This window comes from Lissotriton vulgaris, chromosome 9 (assembly GCF_964263255.1).
Source record: "Lissotriton vulgaris chromosome 9, aLisVul1.2, whole genome shotgun sequence".
NCBI lineage: Eukaryota > Metazoa > Chordata > Amphibia > Caudata > Salamandridae > Lissotriton > Lissotriton vulgaris.
In genome coordinates this window covers 1,159,811,957-1,159,832,071 of record NC_141697.1, presented here as the reverse complement: position 1 = coordinate 1,159,832,071, position 20,115 = coordinate 1,159,811,957, and the positions used below count along the sequence as shown (strand labels likewise).

The 20,115-nt window shown below is 42.4% G+C and overlaps 1 protein-coding gene across 2 annotated transcripts in view; it reads right to left on the bottom strand.

The window, feature by feature from the left end:
• Positions 1 to 20,115, bottom strand: part of LOC147692947 (contactin-4-like) — a 697,785-nt gene that overhangs the window by 468,477 nt on the left and 209,193 nt on the right. For both annotated transcript variants that reach the window (XM_086939200.1, XM_086939201.1), the window contains exon 3: positions 10,752 to 10,927. In XM_086939200.1, the coding sequence (XP_086795326.1) occupies positions 10,752 to 10,927 (176 nt within the window). The remainder of the gene's footprint in view (positions 1 to 10,751; positions 10,928 to 20,115) is intronic.

Sequence of the window (20,115 nt, the reverse complement as noted above, 5' to 3'; positions counted from 1 at the left end):
AGACAGGTCGGCCAGCCCAAAGCTGCTCTGGGTGAAGGAGATTTACCCAGGAACATCAGTTCAGTCTTTTCCCCGGACATGTAGTCTGACCAGCTGACCAGTTGATGTCTTGACAGAAGTAGGACCAGCAGGTGCTTCACACCCACTTTAACATGATCCTGGGAGTACAGGGTCCATCGCTGAACTTTAGTGCCGAAAGGGGTCTTCTTAATTTCGGGGACAGGTGCCATTTCGCTGGATAAGCCTGCAAAGGACCACCATGTTCTAACCTGAAGAGCCAAACTGGAGGTGACATGTCAAATCCTGATGAGAGGCAGCTCCTGCCAACTGCTGTGCATGCACATCTGACTCAGAAGCACCCCAATATTCCATGATATGCCATCACAGAGGTCCTGAAGCTTAGGCTGACACTAGCAACTTCCATACATTAAAACACCTCCCTTCACCTCTCAACGACTCTTCTTTTAAATATTTTAATTGATGAAATATCTTTCCAAAGTACCTTTCTAATGGTTTTAATTAATCAGAAACAATAAACATTTACTTCCTCTCAACGACTCACATTATGAAACCCTAGTTGAATGCACTTCTATAGGAAGCTCTGCCAACCCATTTCTCTGAAAACACAAGCAGACCTAGCAGAAACTAATAACACTGTGCACAGAGCGTAGGTCTCACCACTGCTATACAGCTTGTACAGGGCCGGACTGGCTACCGGGCGTTTTGGAATGTTGCTGAGCTGGGGGCTAATTTCGTTGATGGGGACCTGTGTCTCCATCAACTAAATCAACCCCCACCGCAGTGAAATCAGCCCCCAGCTCGGCAGCGTTCCAAAACGCCCAGTAGTCAGTACGGCCCTGAGCTTCTAAAACAAATGGTGCAACAGTAAACATCACAAGGATAATATAGGACCCATTGATTTCGAAGCACGTTTTAAGAATCCCTGTCCACTGTGTATCTGTGAGAATGGTAGCTGCTCACTGATTTTTTTTGTGTGAATAAATGGAGCTATCTGGCAGAGCAATCTGTTGCACAAAGGTTTTTCTGTGTGTTTGTGACTAGCTGGAGGTAAATTAATACAACTCTAGGGTCATCCCTCTAGGTCCTAGCACACTATGGAGTCACACCTTGGGCTCTGCTCTATTTTTATCTTTATTTAGCTCCAACAGTCAAAAGCCTGGAAGCCATTTTGATTTTAAAAAAATCCCATGACAAAGCTGCTCATTCTAGTGGTAAATGTTTGCTAATCTCCCAAATTCGCATCACTTCATGAGCAAGGGTTTTACTGTTGCCCCCGCTTCCTTTATTGTATTACATTGGCTTCAGAATAGGTTCAGATTTTGGCTCGATTGTCTTGCCTCCCAGAGTCTGAATTTTAGAAAGCTTTGGGTGTACAAAACAAACTAAGCTCGACTGGCAACTTGGTGTTGATTGTTCATTTTAAATGTCAAACAAAAGGCCTTGCCTATTCCTAACTTTGAATTTTTTATCACACAGCTTGTGTTTGCCAATAATCAAAACACACAGTAGTGGGTCCAGTCTTCACCATCTTCCTTAGGAACCTCTGCCCTGGATTCCATCCAAGAAAATGATGTTGTAGCCAGGAGAAACGAGGGCACACCAGATCTTTTTGGAACATACTAGACCTCGGACCATACCATTTTTTAAAGAGACCAGTGCTTACAAGGTGTCAATGGGAGCTCCATGAACTCAAACGAAATTATAGATTTTCTTTTGTTGCATGTTTTGAGTTCCATTGTTAAAAAAAATAAAAGTAAATTAACTGGAGTTGACAACTGGAAAGTTGTCATGTTTTGCAATAACTGTTAAAGATTCCCTGTGCACAGACTTACACAACTGGGCTGTTGTTAAGTCACAGGATGTGAAGAGTTGGACATCTTAAGGCTGTGGAACCTCAAGGACCTTTAGTTATGATTGGTCATGGTGAGAAGAATTCTGAGGATGGGATGAAGTCCAGTGCTTGGACATGGGTGACTGGGCTGGAACTGTTGCACCCTGCTGGGGGGTGGGGCAGATATCCAAGTGTATATAATATGTAGGGCAGTTGGCACAAGATGGGGCTAACCAGAGACACCAAGCAGCAGCCATGTATTCATAGCTTTTTACAGCAGCAGGAAAGGTTTCCCACTGCCACATAAGACAGCTTTAGCCAGCTCTTTTTTAAAGCTTTTCAGCATTCTGTTAAAAACTAAATCTAGCAAAACGGTGAGTGGATCGACAGTGAAAGTCAGCTGAACCCTTACTAGAAACTGATCAAGACATAGCCGAGCTTTTTTTTAAGGGTTTTATTGAAAATTAAGAGATAATACAGCAAAAACATCTATGACAATAAATCAGAAACAAAAAGACAAACCCACAGCAATTCATACCCCATAATCTGCAGGATATAGTATGGTTCAGGAAGACAATAAGCGCATGAAAATAAAATATGGCAACAAAATCACAAAGCCGAGCTTTAAACAAACAAATCCAAAACTGAGTGACCAATGAGCAAGGCCTACGTCGAGGGACTCGAATTCAGATCCTACTACTCACTGAGTTAGATTCCTCACTTCTGCAGGTCGCAGATCCACCCCTTCAAGAAGCACCTCAACCACCATTGCTAAAGGCAAAGCCAAGTCTTCCGGCAACTGGCTTGAAAACAGGAATCTTCGTGCCCGATTCACAGAATGAATTTAAGACTCAATCCTAAATTTACTACTATTTTGGTATTCACAGAATGCACTTACTACTTTTGGCATTCCCAGAATGAACTTAAGACTCAATCCTAAAATTACTACTATTTTGGTATTCACAGAATGCACTTACTACTTTTGGTATTCACAGAAGTTAGGATTTTGTCTTAAGTTTGTCTTAAGACAAACTTAAGACAAAATCCTAACTTCCGTGAATACCAAAAGTAGTAAGCACATTCTCTGAATGCCAAAAGTAGTAGGTGCATTCTGTGAATACCAAAATAGTAGTAAGTTTAGGATTGAGTCTTAAGTTCATTCTGTGAATCGGGCCCATAGTCTTTCTGCCCACCTTCACTGTCGTACAAAATCTTGAATCATCTCATCTGTAGAGAGGCATCCGGCCACTATCTTACCTTAGTATATACTTGCAACCTTCTGGGCCAGGCTCGCGGTTGTTTGCACTAAACCATTACTTGGTGTAGCGTTGTCTGTTTATGCCCCGGTAATAAGGAAGGCCCAACACCTTCAGGAGGTCCAACGCCCCCTAATGCTACCGCGCTACACCATCTTCCAATCTGTCCTATGCCCCTTATTTTAATGTATAGCACTCAGTGGCTCACCTGCTTGGTTTGAACTTTAGAATACATGCATACCTTTTTGCTAAACCTTTTCATTTCTTCAACTCTCTCAAGAGTGTACTAGATGTGGAACCTTGCCAAATACTATAATTATTGCAGTTTGAGAAAAGAATGTTTCATCTAAATAGTTCAGTAATATTGATGATTATTTTTATGGAGGTCTTCTTCGGATAAGCTTTCTGTGTTTTAAGTATTCATAGAAATCTCCATATGACGAGTTAAGAGAACACAAGTTTACACAAAAAGGGGTCTCCGATAGGGTGGTATTTTCAGAACATCAGAGGTGCGAAAAATAAATCACCTGCCTGTCTTTTTAATGAACAAAATTCTGAAGATGGAGCCATTTAAAATTGGGTAATTAGCTGCTTCAGTTCCTGCATTAAATTTATGGCTCTAGACTTGCAATTGTAAAAAAGTTGAGCAGCTGAATTTCCAGTCTATTGGCTATTAATGTTATCTGTTCTCCAGCGCCTTGAGACCCTCACGGGTGAGTAGCGCGCTTTATAAACCCCTGATTGATTGATCTGTAAGCATCGAAGGAGGAGACGGGCGCCATGTTTTTCGTTGTCATCTTTCATCGAAGTTGAACCACGCAAACCTCCTCACAGAACTATGGCGAGGAACACGCGGAAGGGAAATGAACCAATTAGGTTAGACTGACAAACAATATCACAGCTCCCAGCTCCCTGCCATGATAAGTGGGTAACAAGATCAGGCGTTTAGTAGACAGCCTATGAGAGCTGCTAGTTTGGCTAGCGTAGTAATAAAGTCTGAATTGATAATGTCTTCAGGGGTGAGGCAGGGAACAAGCAGCTGTCAGACCGTATTTATTTTATGCGGAAGGAGGTACCATATCCTGCGTAAAACTCATTCTAAGAAGGTGAGCCTGAAAACCAACCATGAAACAATATTAATGCAAAACACTTCTGTTAAGACAGATATCAAACATGACTGCAGGATTTGCCTACAACAAGTTAATGCAAGGAACCAAGTAAAATATTCAAGAAACAGGAAGTATTCAAGTATCTGGAATCAAACAGGAGATGCTTTCAGGAATGGGCTATCCACAGGGAAGGATCAGGCTCTTTGGACATCTATAGAGGCCTGGAAAGGTCCGGATCACTTCCTGTTTTTGAGCTGTTAGCCAAATTGACCTTCTAGCCTTAAAAAATGCTAAAAAATAACAAATATAAACATTTGAGCCATCCTTTGACCCTGAGGTCTAAGTAAAGTAGCTCACCAGCTCTATAGTTAATTTTAGGGTTAATTTTAGGAGATTCCTGCAGAAGAAACTCAGACTAGAAACTGCCTCAAGGTCATGGCACTCAATTTGCATGTAATCTATTTCCACTTGGACTAGGCCAAGACTAGCCAATGTACTGTAATCATGAAGACAAAACAGTCAAGATTTACGAGAAACCCGCCAATCAGGAAGTATGGAAGTTTACGCGTGCATAATAAAAATAGGTTAAATATAACAGGTGCTAACCTGTGGAAGACTGGTTCCAATACAATCACAAGTTCATTCAAATCTAAATCCATAAGTAGGATAGGAAAATCTGGAAGTAAGTGCAGAATAGCCTTTTCCCCCCGGCAGCTACCCACGTAAGATAACCGCTAATTACAAGTAACCCGATACCTGTGTGCACCTAGAGGTAATGGCTTAGAACATCATTCCAGTAGGAAGAGGTATTCCGGTTACCTTGTTTGAGATGCTAGGAACTATGTTTTTGAAATGAATTGACTAGAACCAATTATATCCCCAGCCTATAGATCAGCAGTGCATTATTTGGTGAACATGCCCAAACCATTGGTGACCAAGGCTATCTGTAAACCATGTAATTCATTGAACAAAACTGAAGATTTATGGGTCACAAAAGGTGTACGCATCCAATGTAAAGATGCACTCCTCTTCCTCATAGTGTATTTCTAATTGATTTGCAGGAATATTGATCTTTTGGGCACCATATGACCAACAGCTTGCAAATCTATAAATGTCTATTAAATCCATGAGATGTTCCTCATTAGCGTCCCAAATGGTTTTTTATTTATCTTTTAATGGCCTTCTGTAACGATTAACTGTTTTTGGTTTATCTTAACATCTCTGTTTTCTCCAAATACAAAATCCTATTATTTGATCTAACATCTTACTTACTTAACTCAAATATCCAGATATTCTTCTAAATGTTACTCATATCCCAAAACCACTTTGCTCAGGATGTCTCTGACTGACAGTGTTCAGTCATTTCTCCTGTATGTATGTATATATGCATGCATATGGTAAATGTTACATGGGTGCTGTCAGAAGAGTCTGGGAAGCTGTGTGTTTTGTTTGGTAGGGAAACACAGGACTGAATTCAACAGTATCTCATTCAGTCAACAATTTGGGGTTGCTTTACCATGGCGAAATCCCTTAAAGCCATGGGAATTAATGAGCCCTGGAACTGTACCGTTTGATTGAATGCGCTGCAAACTAACACCAAGCACTGGCAAAGCCAATAGGTCTCACCTTGTGACCTATTTGCTGTGCCAAGGACTTTTGTCGATGCTGTGCAGCATCGGGGAAAAGCAGAAAAAAAGGATGCGATTACGCAGAGAAAATGCGGCCCATGTCACCTTGCTGATGCTCTCATGATAGCATATGTGTGTGGCAATGTAATAAGACAGCAGCATTTTCTCTTCTTTAAAATCTACTGATCAAAGGTAGTGGGCACGAAGTAGACTGGTAAATGTAAAAACTAAATAACAATTGTTAGCCCAAAAGCACTTGGTGCATTGGGGAACGGCCTGGAGCAAATGGTAGCTGCCAGACCCTGCAGAAATAAAAAATAAAAATACTGAAGCATTTGTTGCTTCAGAGGAGTGGGAGGGGGGAAGCTATGGGCAGTGGGCAGAAGGTTGGGAGGGTGAAACAGAGTGTAGGTGGGGGAGTAGAAGCAATGGGAAGTAGAAAGGAGTGTCAAGCTGTACAGAGCTGCAGGGCGGACAGCAGCAAACAAGGGAGGAGAGCAAACAGGAGAATGAGCAGCATAAATAGAAAAGGTACTTCCCTAAAAGTGAGCTGTGGACTGCTACAAGTCAGCCAGTTAAAATGGTGGTTAGGGACAATTGGATAAGGGGATCAGCCTAGCATGTATACATCTGTAAAGTAGAGCTACACGACCCAACGAGCCTGGGCAGAAACCCTGGAACGAGTTATCCATTAAAAGTGTATGATGTTATATGTCTTATATGTATGTGTATGTAAAAAAAAAACAATAACAATTTACTGAAATAATAGAGATTAGCTTGATACCCACTGTAGGTTAATGGTGGCATTCGTGCCCATCATGGCTCGTGGGGGGGTCGTGCGGGTTGGGGGGTCATGGGGAGGTCACGCAGGGGGGTTTAATTAAAAATAATAATAATCTAAACTTACCTTGAGGCCGGGTCCTGCGTTTTCTCCGCTCCTGCTCTCCTGCTTCCGACAGGAACAGGAAGTAGGCAGCCAGGCTCCCTCCCTAAAGCCAATCACAATGCAGCAAGCAGCGCTGTGATTGTTCGGGACGGAGCCCAGCCAGGGGCTTATGGGGTGGGTATCTTCTCAATGCGGGCGGCATGGAGAAGGGAAAAGTGTGCATGACTGGTTTGGCGGCCCGAGATGGCCAACCAAACAGCCTTTGTGCTCTCAGGAGTGGACACACCACTCCTCCCCTGCTCGGAGAGCAGAGCAGCCCCAGCCACCCAACCACCCGCCCGCAACGCAAACATACAATAGTAATAACTCAAAGTTATTACCATTTTATGTTTCTGCTTCTCGCACTCCGAGATAGCAGTGGGGTGACGCTCCTCCGCCATAGCTTGGTAGCCCACAATAGATCTTTTGCAACGAGACAGCTTATGCTGTCTGGTAGGAGAGACCTATAAAGTATGGGGGCTAACTGGCCACCACTTAGGATACGCTAAGTTGTCTTTGCTCCATTTCTTTTTGCAGCAGACAATGCTGTTTGACAATATCAAAAAGAAAAACTTGCACTTGTGTGCAATAAACATTGATTTTTGCTGCTGCTAACAGCTGAGACCAACACTGAAAAAATGGAGGAAATCACACACAATAGACAAAATACAAACATTGACTTTTGATTTGTGTAAAACACACTGAGTACTACAACAAACCAATGCTGCAAAATAGCACGGTATTAGCAAATATGTAACATGTCTCTAAACAGCTCATTGTTGTAAACTAGCACAGGGCACAAGAAAAAGAGCAACACAGCCATTTTATGTAAAAAGCTTGAACTTCGTGCAAGGACCTGTCTACCTAAACCAAAAACCTTCCCAACTAGCTAAAAAGAATCACTTGGTGGGAAGAAAGTATTTTTTTCAAAGAAATAAGACTTGCTTTAAGGCACAGAGCTTCAGGCAGTGCTCCAGGTACTGTTTGTGCTTGCCCCAAGGCACAAAATAAGGACAGAAGACTTTTTTAGATGTTTTTGGGAGTATGAGGCCATTCAGTTTCATAGAGACAAACTGATGCCTTCAGAAAGAAACTGAGCACATTTCCCCTTTCTAGACCTAAAGTATCACAAACGTTAGCACTACATCCAATTTCATAAGACAGCAGGCTTGGTTGTCAGAAAGAAATGTAACACCCTGTGTTCTCTTCGCATAGTTTTCAATACAGGAACTTTTTGATTCAACTTCTTTTGCACAGAAGCTCACTTATGTCTCCTCAGAAAGAAAATGAACACCCATGGACAGATTTACTAACATTTTGCACAGGGTTTGCGTCACCAAGTGTTTTTTCCAGTGCTAAACTTGCCTGAAATTAATGGATATAAGAGAAAGTTGGAAAACCTATATACCCTTGCAGGCTTGGGTGATCAATAGTTTAGCAGGTAAGTGTGCCTACAAGGGATTTTCTAATGTACAATCAGTTTTAGCATTCAATATACAAATAATGTTGACAAGCTCTATTCAGTCACTTGCATTAAATCATTCAAAAATTCAATTGACTCATTTGTACTTGAACCAACCTGTTACATGAACAAAACAATTTAACATGAAAGTAGGTGTAATTGTCGATGTTTTGGTGTAAATTGGAGACATCAGCTAGACCGTCTTCAAGATGTGAAATTTAAGTGTTGGATGAAGAACATGTTTCAAAGGACATACCACAGCGGTACGTCCTTTGAAGCCAGGCCCGTACATTTTCTAGACACAAGCTAGATTCTGACATACCGTAGCCAGTCAAGGAAACCAGCAGGTTCATCGTTAATTCTTCTTGCCTGCATGTTCTATTCTTGAAGCAGTGGTTGCTAATCAACAGCTCCTTCGTCGTTCTCTAACCAGTAAATCTTAATGGATTTAACTACAACCTGAATCAGTTAATATAACTCCTTAAGGGTCATCCAACACTTGAATTTTACGTCCTGAAGATGGTCTAGCTGATGTCTACAATTTAGACCGAAACTTTGACAATTACACCTACATTCATGTTAAATTGTTTTGTTCACGGATCTGTTTTCTGTTTAATCAGTCACATTTTCTTGTTCTATATATTATTTTGGAATGAGGTGTCCACAATAGTGACAAAGAGGTGCTTGTAACATCAAAATATCTGGAAACCTCAGTTGCTATGTATTATTTTACTTAAATATTCTTCTTTGTACCCTTTAAAAAAAAATCACTATACATTTTTTTTTTTTAAACATTTACACCTGTGCAAGAATTTGTTTGTAACAGATTGGTTCAAGTACAAATGAGTCAATTGAATTTTTGAATGATATAATGCAAGCGACTAAATAGTGCCTGCCATCATTATTTGCATTTTGAATGCTAAAACTGTGTGTACATTAGAAAATCCCTTGTTGGCACACTTACCCTCTGAAACTATTGGAAGCGCTGCATTCCATTACTTTGCATCAGTGGAGTGTTCCATGGGTGTACATGGGTCCCAGGTTTCTTGATGGAAAGCCTTATCTACTAACATTGGCAGACAGGGCTTTCCAGTACAAATAATGCCTGTTTGAGGCAGGTGTTAAAAAGGAGATTTTTTTTTATTTCGCCAAGCTTCTCTGACTTTGCAAATGTGCTGCAAAGTGAAAAAAGTTTTAAAGTGTGTCTAAGCATAGTATTTTGTACTGTAAGGTCACGCTTCTGATACAAAAAAAGGCAATAAATCACAACAGACATCTTTGTATTGTGCATGGTGCTAGGCAGCCTGCCGGAGCACCAGCAAAGGGAAGAGAGCAGGAGTACCATATCTTAGTATGGAGCTGTCTTGCTCTCTCCCTCTGACGCAACGTAGCGCAGCAACCATGTTGAGTGACAGCTTTGTAAATCTGGCCTCAGAGGTCTGTTCTCAGTTTTTAGATCCCATATCTCTATTATTAAACTGTTATTGAACAAGAAACCACTCGTGACCCTAAGGAAGAAATTGAACGCCCATTTTTCTCATCTCAGACGTTCAGATCTCATAGCACTTCTTAGAATCAAATCCCATTGCACAAGACACCACAGATGGCTCTCAGAAAGAAACTGAACAATTCTATTCCTCAACTCAGAATTTCAAATCCCCCATCTCTTAAAATCAACACATTTTGCATGAGACGCCAAACATGACCTTCAGAATGAATGTTAACACACACTCACACTTTCAGATTTCAAAGAGCTTAAAATCAAGCCCTGCTGCACAAGAGAACACAGAATGCTCTAAAAAAATGGAAGACCCCAATACATTTTCTTCTCACATTTTTAGATGATATAGTGATTAGAATCAACTCCCATAGCACAAACGTTCACTCACAGCTCAAGAGAAATTTCACACACCCTTGTTCTCATCTGAGACACAGAGGGGCAGATTAACAAGGCCCATGCGCCACTTTTGCGTCACTTTTCCCATGTTAAAAATGATGCAACAGTGGCGCAATCGCCTTGTAAATAAGCCCAATAGCGCTTAAAAACCACGCCAACTGCACCTGAGCCTGTCCCTGGAGCACTACACATATGTGTGCTCTCCCAAAGAGTTTGAGCACTTCTTATTTTTTCAGCCAATCACATTCAGTGTCACATATGAGAGAAGTAATGCTTTTTCTAATATATTGTTACAGTTCCCATTTCGAGTGGGTGACAGGAATGACATCTAAGACGGAGAGAACTGTAATTGCTGCTTTCTGACCATTTGACTCTGGCTGACTCAAGCGCCTGCCGCACTCACCTCGCGGCGCTGCCACTGCCTCGCGCTCTATAAAAAGGCGTCATGAACGTCATCACGGGCAGGACCTCATTCCACCTGGCACTGAGGTCAGGTGGTGCTGAATTATTCCATTGACACGTAATCTGCAGTCTGGTGGCCTGCAGCCCCTGCGGCCGCAAAGCCCATTGTCAGCACATTTACAGACATATGCTTCAAACATCAGGCACAGTGACTACTCACAGGCGAACTGCAGCTTGGCTTCTCGGCTCACAATGGTCCCGAGGCTGTTGCTTGCGATGCACTGATAGGTGCCAGTGTCCTGCGTCTTGTTGGGGTTCATGATGACCAGACCTCCATCGTCTTGTACATAGCGACCATCCGCAGTTGGATCCACCTCAAATCCATTGAGTTTCCACCTGATAGACAAAAGTGAAATCTGTCAACGCATCCACTTGTGATCTTGGGCAATGCTTTCATATCATAAACCTAACCCCACATGTGTGTTTGTAGAAAGCTCAAATGAGGTCTCTTCGCACTATTGACAGATGACATGAGGCTTAGTTACAAGCCCCTTGTGCCACTGATGTGTCACTTTTGTGATGCGCCGGTGGCGCAACCTGCTGCCCATATTTACAAGGACATGTAAAGCCACCCTGCTTGGCTTTTCGTGTCCTAGTAAATATGGCCCCTTTACAGGCAACACTTGGCGTGAAAGGGGCGTGCCATGGGTGTTGCTGTGGGTGTTCCCACGCAGCACCCCTGGCTTCTGCCCCCTTTCCAGATGTAGCAGAAATTGTAAATCTGGAAATGCATCAGATTGCTACGCCTCCCAATGGGAGGCGTAGGGAGGCGCAACGAGGACATTTTTTTTCATTTCTCCCCGTTTTTTCCCCTTTCTATGCATGCTGCATTCTGCAGCACACATAGGAAGAGGAAAACCCCTCTTGTGATGTTTCTGTGCAGGAAGGAGTCCCTTCCTGCAGAAAAATAATCATCCCCAAGACACAGGCGCCCTTCCACCATGGTGCAAGGGTGCCTGCGTCGGCGCATGGCAGCCCATTGTGCACCAGCACAGGGTTGGGAAAAGGGATTTGTCGTCTCGTTGTAGATATGATGCATCCATTTGCTTTGCAATTCACACAGCGCGGCGCACCCTAATGGCTTGCGGCACCGCGCTGCGTTATTTTCTTGTAAAAAAGGCCCTATATGTTTATTGATAGCCGAATTAAGTAGGCTTGCAGGAGACACCATCATTCAAGAAAAGGAAACATGGGCACACATGATTTACAGGCTTCTGTCCTAAGGGTGTATGTTAGATGTGTGTCTGGCAGAGGAGGAGCGAGACTATGCATGGCCCACTTCTTTATTCAAAGGCTACTTTTTAGTGGCTTGGCATGAGTAAGTAAGTTTGTCCATTTATATAGCATGGCTTATCACCCATGGGGGTATCCAGGCGCTGTCCATGGGCACGGGGAGATTAATTGATTTGCACAGAATCAAAGGATTTTGCACTGACGCCGAGACTCAAACCCGGATCCCCGGCTAGTGAGTCTGCAGCTCTGGCTGCTGCGCCATTTCTTCCCCCCATGACTTTTCGTAAATGGGCTGAGTGGATATGCTGTAGATGGCGAGCGTGGGTGACAGGCTCAGGGTGTTGGTCTTCATTCTAAAGTCAGGGTACAGAGCAAAAGGGTATATCCAAACTCTTGCACCGGGCTGGTGCAGGCAGCTTCAGACCCTCCTCAAATATTAGAGCAGTCATGTGACCCCGCACTCCCCCTCAAAAGCTGGGGCAGCATTCCTTCACAAGGCATGGAGTGACCCTCAGGATGTTCAGTTTAACAGGTACAGCCTATCATAATAAGTGCCTAGGGCACAAGGGCTTAATTTGTCAATTAGGATGTGCCAATGCCCAAGGTATCTTTCAGGAGGTCACTGCTACTTACACCAACCGCTACCCCACAAGCGCTGCCAAATGCAAGTCCCAAAACCACCTGCCAACCATCACACTGCCATAAATATAACAATGTTGGCTTTTCCACGTCCCCCAATGTGTTAAGAATGGCCTTGGCACTCTGTGATTATTTTTTAATGTACATTAAATTGCTAAACACCCTGATGATGCGCTCTGGTCAAAACTAGCCAGCGCCACCCTGCAGTGAACTGTCTTAAAAACCACTAGAGCTAAGAAAAAAGTGCCTGTGCTGAGCACCAGCAAACACCATCACAAATTAAGCATGGGGAGCAATGTAGGACCCAACAGCAATACAATGTTAGCCTTCTGTATTATGCGGCGCTCCGAAACACACTAACACACTGCACATTTTCTGTAATATGACACCAGGCGGCTAACAGAAGACTGTTAGGTACAAGCACTGCCAAATGCCAGTCTCAACACCACCTGCCAACCATCACACTGCCATAGATATAACAATCTTGGCTTTTCGAGGTCCCCCAATGTGTTAAGAATGGCCTTGGCACTCTGTGATTATTTTTTAATGTACATCAAAATTACTAAACACCCTGATGATGTGCTCTGGTCAAAACTAGCCAGCGCCACCATGCAGTGAACTGTCATAAAAACCGCTAGAGCTAAGAAAAAAGTGCCTGTGCTGAGCACCAGCAAACACCATCACAAATTAAGCATGGGCTAAAGAGCAATGTAGGACCCAACAGCAATACTATGTTAGCCTTCTGTATTATGCGGCGCTCCGCCACACACTAACACGCTGCACATTTTCTGTAATATGACACCAGGCGGCTAACAGAAGACTTAAGAAAAAATTAGACACGATGATTGGTTTTCAATAAGAACTTTAACATGCTTGAATAATATTTTGCTGTGGGCGATGGGCTGTCCAGGTTAATAGAGTGGAAGGTACGTGAATTCTGTGCTCCTGGTCGCCTCGTTCCCCTTCTCTGGCGTGTACCAAAAAGGATTAGCCAATAGTTTGATATAGGTATTGCTTTTCCATCGTATACATGAGTCTTTGTCACGTTTCTGCTCTGTGGGTAACATGGTTTGACTTGTTTCTGCCCTGTACACTGATGCAGATGGGAAACTGCACGGACCTGTTAAAACTGACAAATAATATCTTTTTGGGAGTGTTAGCAGGCAGAAATGTTAGAAAGATTCATGCAAACAAGCCCTGTTGTAGCGTCTTTTCCATGGTTTTCTGTAATAACATCTTAAAAACTTAAAAGCATGACAAATACATTTCAAATACATTTTTCTACAATATATTAGAGTGGCAGTGCTCTGAAAGTGAAAGAAAACATTGAGACTGCGACCGGCAAGAAATCCTTATGTTAACTGATGAACTGCCAATAAAAGGATGATAGATCAGAATATCGAGGGACAGATTTGGTGATACAAAAATATTGTGAACTACATATCGAGTACAAAAATCTAAGTTAAATGTAGATTGATAAATATAGATTTACGATTCCTAACTCTAAATCCACTTACCTTGAAGCTATGTTTTCAAAGTACATATGTATGGAGTTAAGTATAGTACATTTAGATCTACCTCTCTATAGTTTCCTTCACAATTTTTTTGCCCCTGTTCTTTACGTCATTACATTTTTTCTCACGATGATCTGCCCAAGATATTCTGTCCGAAACCCCAATTGGTTGACGAAGAAATGTAAGCTGAAAGTTAAAGTTAAACAATGTACTTTTGCGAAGTAAAATTGAAATGTCCATATTTTACTTAATAAAATATGAATAGATGGATCTATAACCATAAAATAACGTGATTTATAATTGGGAATATTATTCAAACCAATCATTAGTGGGAAGAAAAGATTTAACATGGCAAGTGATCAAGGGAGCATGTGCTGTGCACTCATTTGAAGAGGCTGTGGTACCCAAACAGGAACTTTTTAAATTCTTCAAGGTGGATATGTTAGGAAAGCCTTGTTCTGTGCAAACTGGAAACAGACAATAGTCTGAGCGGCAGCACCATTGGTTCCTCTGGATGGCACTTTCAGCCTAAGGTCAATGAATATCTGTGAGATATGGGAGACTAAGGGGGGCCGTCGCCACACTCTGCAGGGAGACCCCATATTTTGTGTTATGCCACTGGGCTTCCCTACACTTGGACTGCACATGGCCAAAGTATGTAAAGAAATTAAATCCATTGGGGTAGTGTCGGGATAGAACGTTGGAACAACAGACTCCCAAAACTCCTTACACATACAATCGCAAAATGAGGATAAAAAAAAAAAGAAAAAAAAATTAAATCAAGTAAGGGACATCTTTAGGGATCTGTGAAGGTGATAAGGTCATTAAGAACAAAATGTAAAGCTTCCATTAATACAAGACAGCCAAGACAGAAAGAGTCAAGAAATTACACTTGAATACTTTGCAGATAAAGGAAAACTGGTAAAAAAAATGGCGTCAAACCACAAGACACTGCACAAGGGTACTGGGAACCAAAACAAAGCATTACATCTAATTTGTAGTTTGTTCATATTTATACTGTGTTAACCCTTCGGTGTTACAAGCAATGGGGCAGTGGGCAGAGAGGATAAGGTTGAGATTTTGGGATTTTATTTGTTGGAATGATGAGTAAATAGTGTCACGGATGGCAATGCAGATCAGTCCGTGGTTGGTCAGCACCTCTCCTACCCTCTCTGTTCTTCAGGAGGACTTTGTAAGCCGGTGGGGGATGGATTTTGGGACACCTGATTGAGCCACCTCCAAGCCATGCCTCAGTGATGCAAGTTACGTGCCAGTTGGCATCTGACAGTAGGCTGCTGGTCTTTAATGTGCACTGCAGGGCTGACCGTGCAGGCCATACAAACAAAGTTTCTTGTCCAAAATCATTTTATCCTCTGTCGATGCGGTAAAGAAAACTAATGAGATCAAATCTTCAGTGGCATCAGAGAGCTTGAGTGGAGGGAAGCAATAGGAGAAAGATGTCTGCCAGCTCAATTGTACAACCTGTGCAGGGTGCCAGACAGACCAGCTTGAGTGAACACCACCAGAGGAAACACAAGAGGGAAAGGGACTGCCAGCAGAGAAAAATATGAGTAATAAAACCAGCTCCCGAAGATGCAGTACAATGACAAAATCTATTTCCCAATTTGTTCGCTCAATATTGAACCTGAAGATACTGACCCGGATGCAGGCTTACCCGTTTAAGATTGGAATACCTAAAATTTACATAAATTCCAAGCGGTATTCAACCCTGAAAGTCCAGTGAGATCACATGAGGTTGCTGGCACATCTAGCATGGCAGGTGAAATATCATGTGGATAGCAAAATTGTCTTCTGAAACCATGCTGAGATGTCATTCAATCTTGCTTAGTCAGAATTTGTTGTTGGCGATGGGAAAACAAAGAAATGGTTTAAAAATCCATCAAAAGAGTCCAGCTGTTGTTCTATTGCCCCATCAGGGTTAATACTTTGCCAAGATCAGTGGTTTCTCCTCTGCTATGGCTGAGGAGAGTCGCCTCCCTTGCCAGCCTCAAAACCTGAAAAATAAAACGATAACAAAACAGGTTTATTATCATTTTATGTTTTAGGTTCTGAAGGCTCGCTGAGTCTTGGGGGTGGGGCCATCACGAGGGGAGTGACAGGGAGTGGTTGCACTGTGATCAGTGCGCATGTCAATTTGGCAGAAATTCTAAGGCCGGCCAAACCGACATGCTCACTGAGCTGTCTCAAAACCAGCTGTGTTGCTGGGTTGGAGACAGCAAAGCACAGACTCCAAAGCACAGGTTCCCAGTCTCCCTAGAAGTTCAAATTCACAGCACTCAGGCCAATCCTGACAATGCTTTCAAACATGAGAGCAGCATCAGGATTAGCCGCAAGGGAGCCTGATAGCGTGTGCTGCAGCAAGGACATGGAGAAGAGTGTGAGCGGCATGTACGTTTCTTTTTCCTATTTTGTTTTGATATGTTTCCTTGTTGTCTGTTTTACTCTGCCCCCCCCCCACCTCTCTGCTGTCCGTCGGTCCCCCCTGCCCGCCACTCCGCCCGCACAGCAGCCGCTACTGGCCTGGATTCTATTGCAGCGACTGTCTTCAAGCAATGGCAAGACTGAGACGGGTAACTTTTCTCAGAAGCTTCCTAGAGCACATGAGCTGAGCAATGCCATATTGATCTAAAAAGCATCAGATTTGTTTACATTGACATTGAAACAAAAGAGAAAACAATGTTGCTTTGTCTACAACAGCAACATGGTTTCGCCAGTTATCTTGCCCCTACTCTTTGCCCTATAGAGCCTGCATTGCCTGCTATGAAGCCTACAAATAAATGGCAGACAGACTTGTGTTACGGGAGTTACATCAATGGTTCATTCAATGTTTGATGCAGATGCTACTGTGCGGTGCAGTGTAATCCAGATGTGGCTGTGAAAGCCTCTGGGAAACAATACAAGAGTTGTTTGAATTGAATGCACATCCCAAGATGCTCCTGCTAAGAGACTTACACATTGAGAAATAAACAGAAAAAATAAATTAAGGCATCCAGGAAGCCAAGATAATACAGTTGTAGAAGATGTGGCCTTATGGCTTGACTGGTGGACCTGGATGCTGGGGAACCGGGTTCGAGTCTCGGCAGGGACACTCAACATCCTGTGATTCTGGGCAAATCACTTAATCTCCCTGTGGCATTAAAAAATGAATGTGTTGGTCTGTAACGCAACTGGTTCTCATGTAAAGCGCTCTGTTACCTTCAGGTCAAGTTCGTCCTATATAAAAGTCGGGGGAAAAAAAGATATGCTTGAATGGCAGGTTTACCCATTATGGGAAATCCAGCTAACAGACATTGCTGCCTAGCAAATTACCAAAGTCCATGTTGTGGAAAGTGCAGTCTGAGAAGATGGCTAAGGTCAAGAATAAGATGGTCTCAGAATATAATGGACGCCAACATCATAGCAGATCCTGGCAATTGTTGTTTTGGGTAATAAAGTCAATGCTTGATCAATAACGTGCAAAGGGGAACAGTAGAAAGAGTCTTTGCTAGTTGGGAGCAGGGTTTCTTAGCCTCCGTGAGAGGGAGACATATTTCCTAGCACACCAGAGGTAAAAGATGGTTTCCATGAGGGCGACCTCTAGCGAATAGCTAAAATTATTGACGCTTCTTTATTTTATTTTATTTTTTTAAATTTTTTTTTAAGTTTAAGTTTATTAAACAATAAAGAAATACAAAGAAATTGTGAGCAGTGAAAAAACAGTCAAAGTATGAAAAGCAAAAAGTTATACAAGAAATAGGGGAAGGGAGGAGGGAGATACTCTGATACATCAATAATCAAATACATCAATAATCATATACCTGTAATGGAAACAATACCTGAAATAATGAACAATATTTTAAGTAGTGACAAAGCAAGCATTAAAAACTTATAATAATGGATATAGACGTTAAAATGAGAAAAAATAACTCAAGGTGGTTTGCGAACCTCAATAGAGTGAACATCATGTGTGATGGAGGAAGGGGTAGAGGAGGAGAGGTAGTGCACTAAAGGAAGCCAGAGGAGATCCAGCTTAATTGCTAGAGAGATAGGGGAGACAGAATTAAGATAGTGGGAGTAAAAAGGGTGCGGTTGTAAATAAAATAAAGTTTTTGGGTTGTGTTGGCAGCACTAGAAGTCTTGTGTAGTTTGAGTCAAATTTTGTCCCACAAAACAACTGGCCAATCTGAAGAGAAATCCAGTTCCCAAGCTAGTTCAACCTTTGTTTTGGATCTGTCAGTAGAGGAACGGAGTGAATTGTACAGAGAGGAAGCCGAAGGAGAGGAGTCTATAATCGAGGCTGTAGTATGATGGGAGGGAGGAATGGTGTTAGAGGATGGCAAAGATGCTAGATAAGATAGAAGATTCGGATAAAGTGAGTCATATTGAGAACGCGCATTGGGTGGCAATGAAAACTGGGATCGAATTGACGCTTCTTTAAGGGAGTTAGGAGCAAGCAATTACACCCCGTTGTGGTTGAGTCAGGGTGCGAGGGCGGGGCCTTACAAGTCTCCCCAGTAAAAACACAAAGAGGGTAAGATACTAAAAGAGCAAAGAACAGATAGGTTCCTCAAACCAAAAGCAAAGGATGCATCAATTTGGCGATCAACAGTCTAAAAGGTAGTACGATGTTGCCTTAAAATGAGTGCATACCAAAGCACTAAGTCGACTGAGAATATCATATCAGAAAACAAATGGCACGGATTTCCCCTGCTTAGAAGTGATGTTTGAATTTAGTGGATTGGGTGAAGCGCGTGTACACAGGTTTCATAGTGTGACTTAGTTTTTTGGGAAATTGAGGACCAGTATTTGCCAGTAAAGGTTAACTGCATAGTCAGATCAGTTTCTTCACTGAGAACTTTCATCCATACTTCAGGAGGACCCCACCGCTTATCAATTCTTTCTCAGAGGCACACAGACTCCACTCAATTGTTCCTCTACTTCTTCTTTTACTTCAACCTCAGTCTAGAGTGCTCTTGCACAACCTTAGCTGAGACCACATATTTTTCATCATACCAAAAATCCCTGGATGAATTTATAGTGTTTGAAGTCTCCCACCATTGCTAAATGGCATAGGGGCATATCAGGCTGCTACTGCGTGACATTCTCAGTACCACCAGATTACACAGATGGACTACCACAGGCCCATACCCGGTGGAGTTCTCACCAGCGTCATCGGTTAATTAACCGCATCATTGCTGCTGCTATTTCCCGTGCTGTGCTGCAATTTTCAAAATCCATTGTTACGTGACAAGGTCAACTCGTCAAACGCACAGCACAGGTAACACCCATGACGAGTTGACCTTGTCACAAGCATCGAAGGGGTTAAGGGTATGTTTCAAAGGCAGTTACTTGGGGACATTTTGAACCTTGACATCATTGCTGAAGGATGGAGATGTTAGTAATACAGAGTTGTTACTAGCTGCTTTTTTGCAAACAAAGATAACTTGCTTGGAGATAAGGAAGAAAAAAGGGATCTCTAGTAAATCAAACCTCAAAGTTGGAAGGCATTGCACCATCTCACTTTGTCATAGCAGGTGTATTGTGTAAGCGCCGGGATACTCCGTGGAGTGGCCGTGCGCTATAGAAGTATAATAATAACATAACATAACATAACATAACATTGGTTCGCGTCCAGATCAAATGGAGGTTCATGTAAAAATGAATATAGAAGCAAAAATATGAAGGGAGTCACAGCATCTAAGAAAGGTTACTAGCTGGGTTTCTCAAGGCAAGCTTGTCCCACAATTTGATCCAGCACAGATCCTCACTTCTGTGTAGTATGCTGTTCTGCACTTTCCAGCCACTTTTGTTTACTTCATTTTAGCAAGGATGATATGTCTTAAGAACAATATATCTGGCATTCTGGACCCACCCACACCTCTCTGACTATGCAACAATGACCTTAGTGAGTTCCCGTGCTGTTTCTTTCACAGTTCAACCAGTGACTACGTCATCCTGGGCACGACGCACCAGGGAATCAAAAAAGTTGAAAGTTCTAAATCATACAATCACTCTACTCTCAGTTGAACATTATAAAAAATGATACACTTCTGCCCCAATCCTTCAGCCTAAAAGAAAGTATAATCGAATATGTTTAGTGTTTCACTGAGCAAGAGTTGCATCTATTCTTTTTGGTAA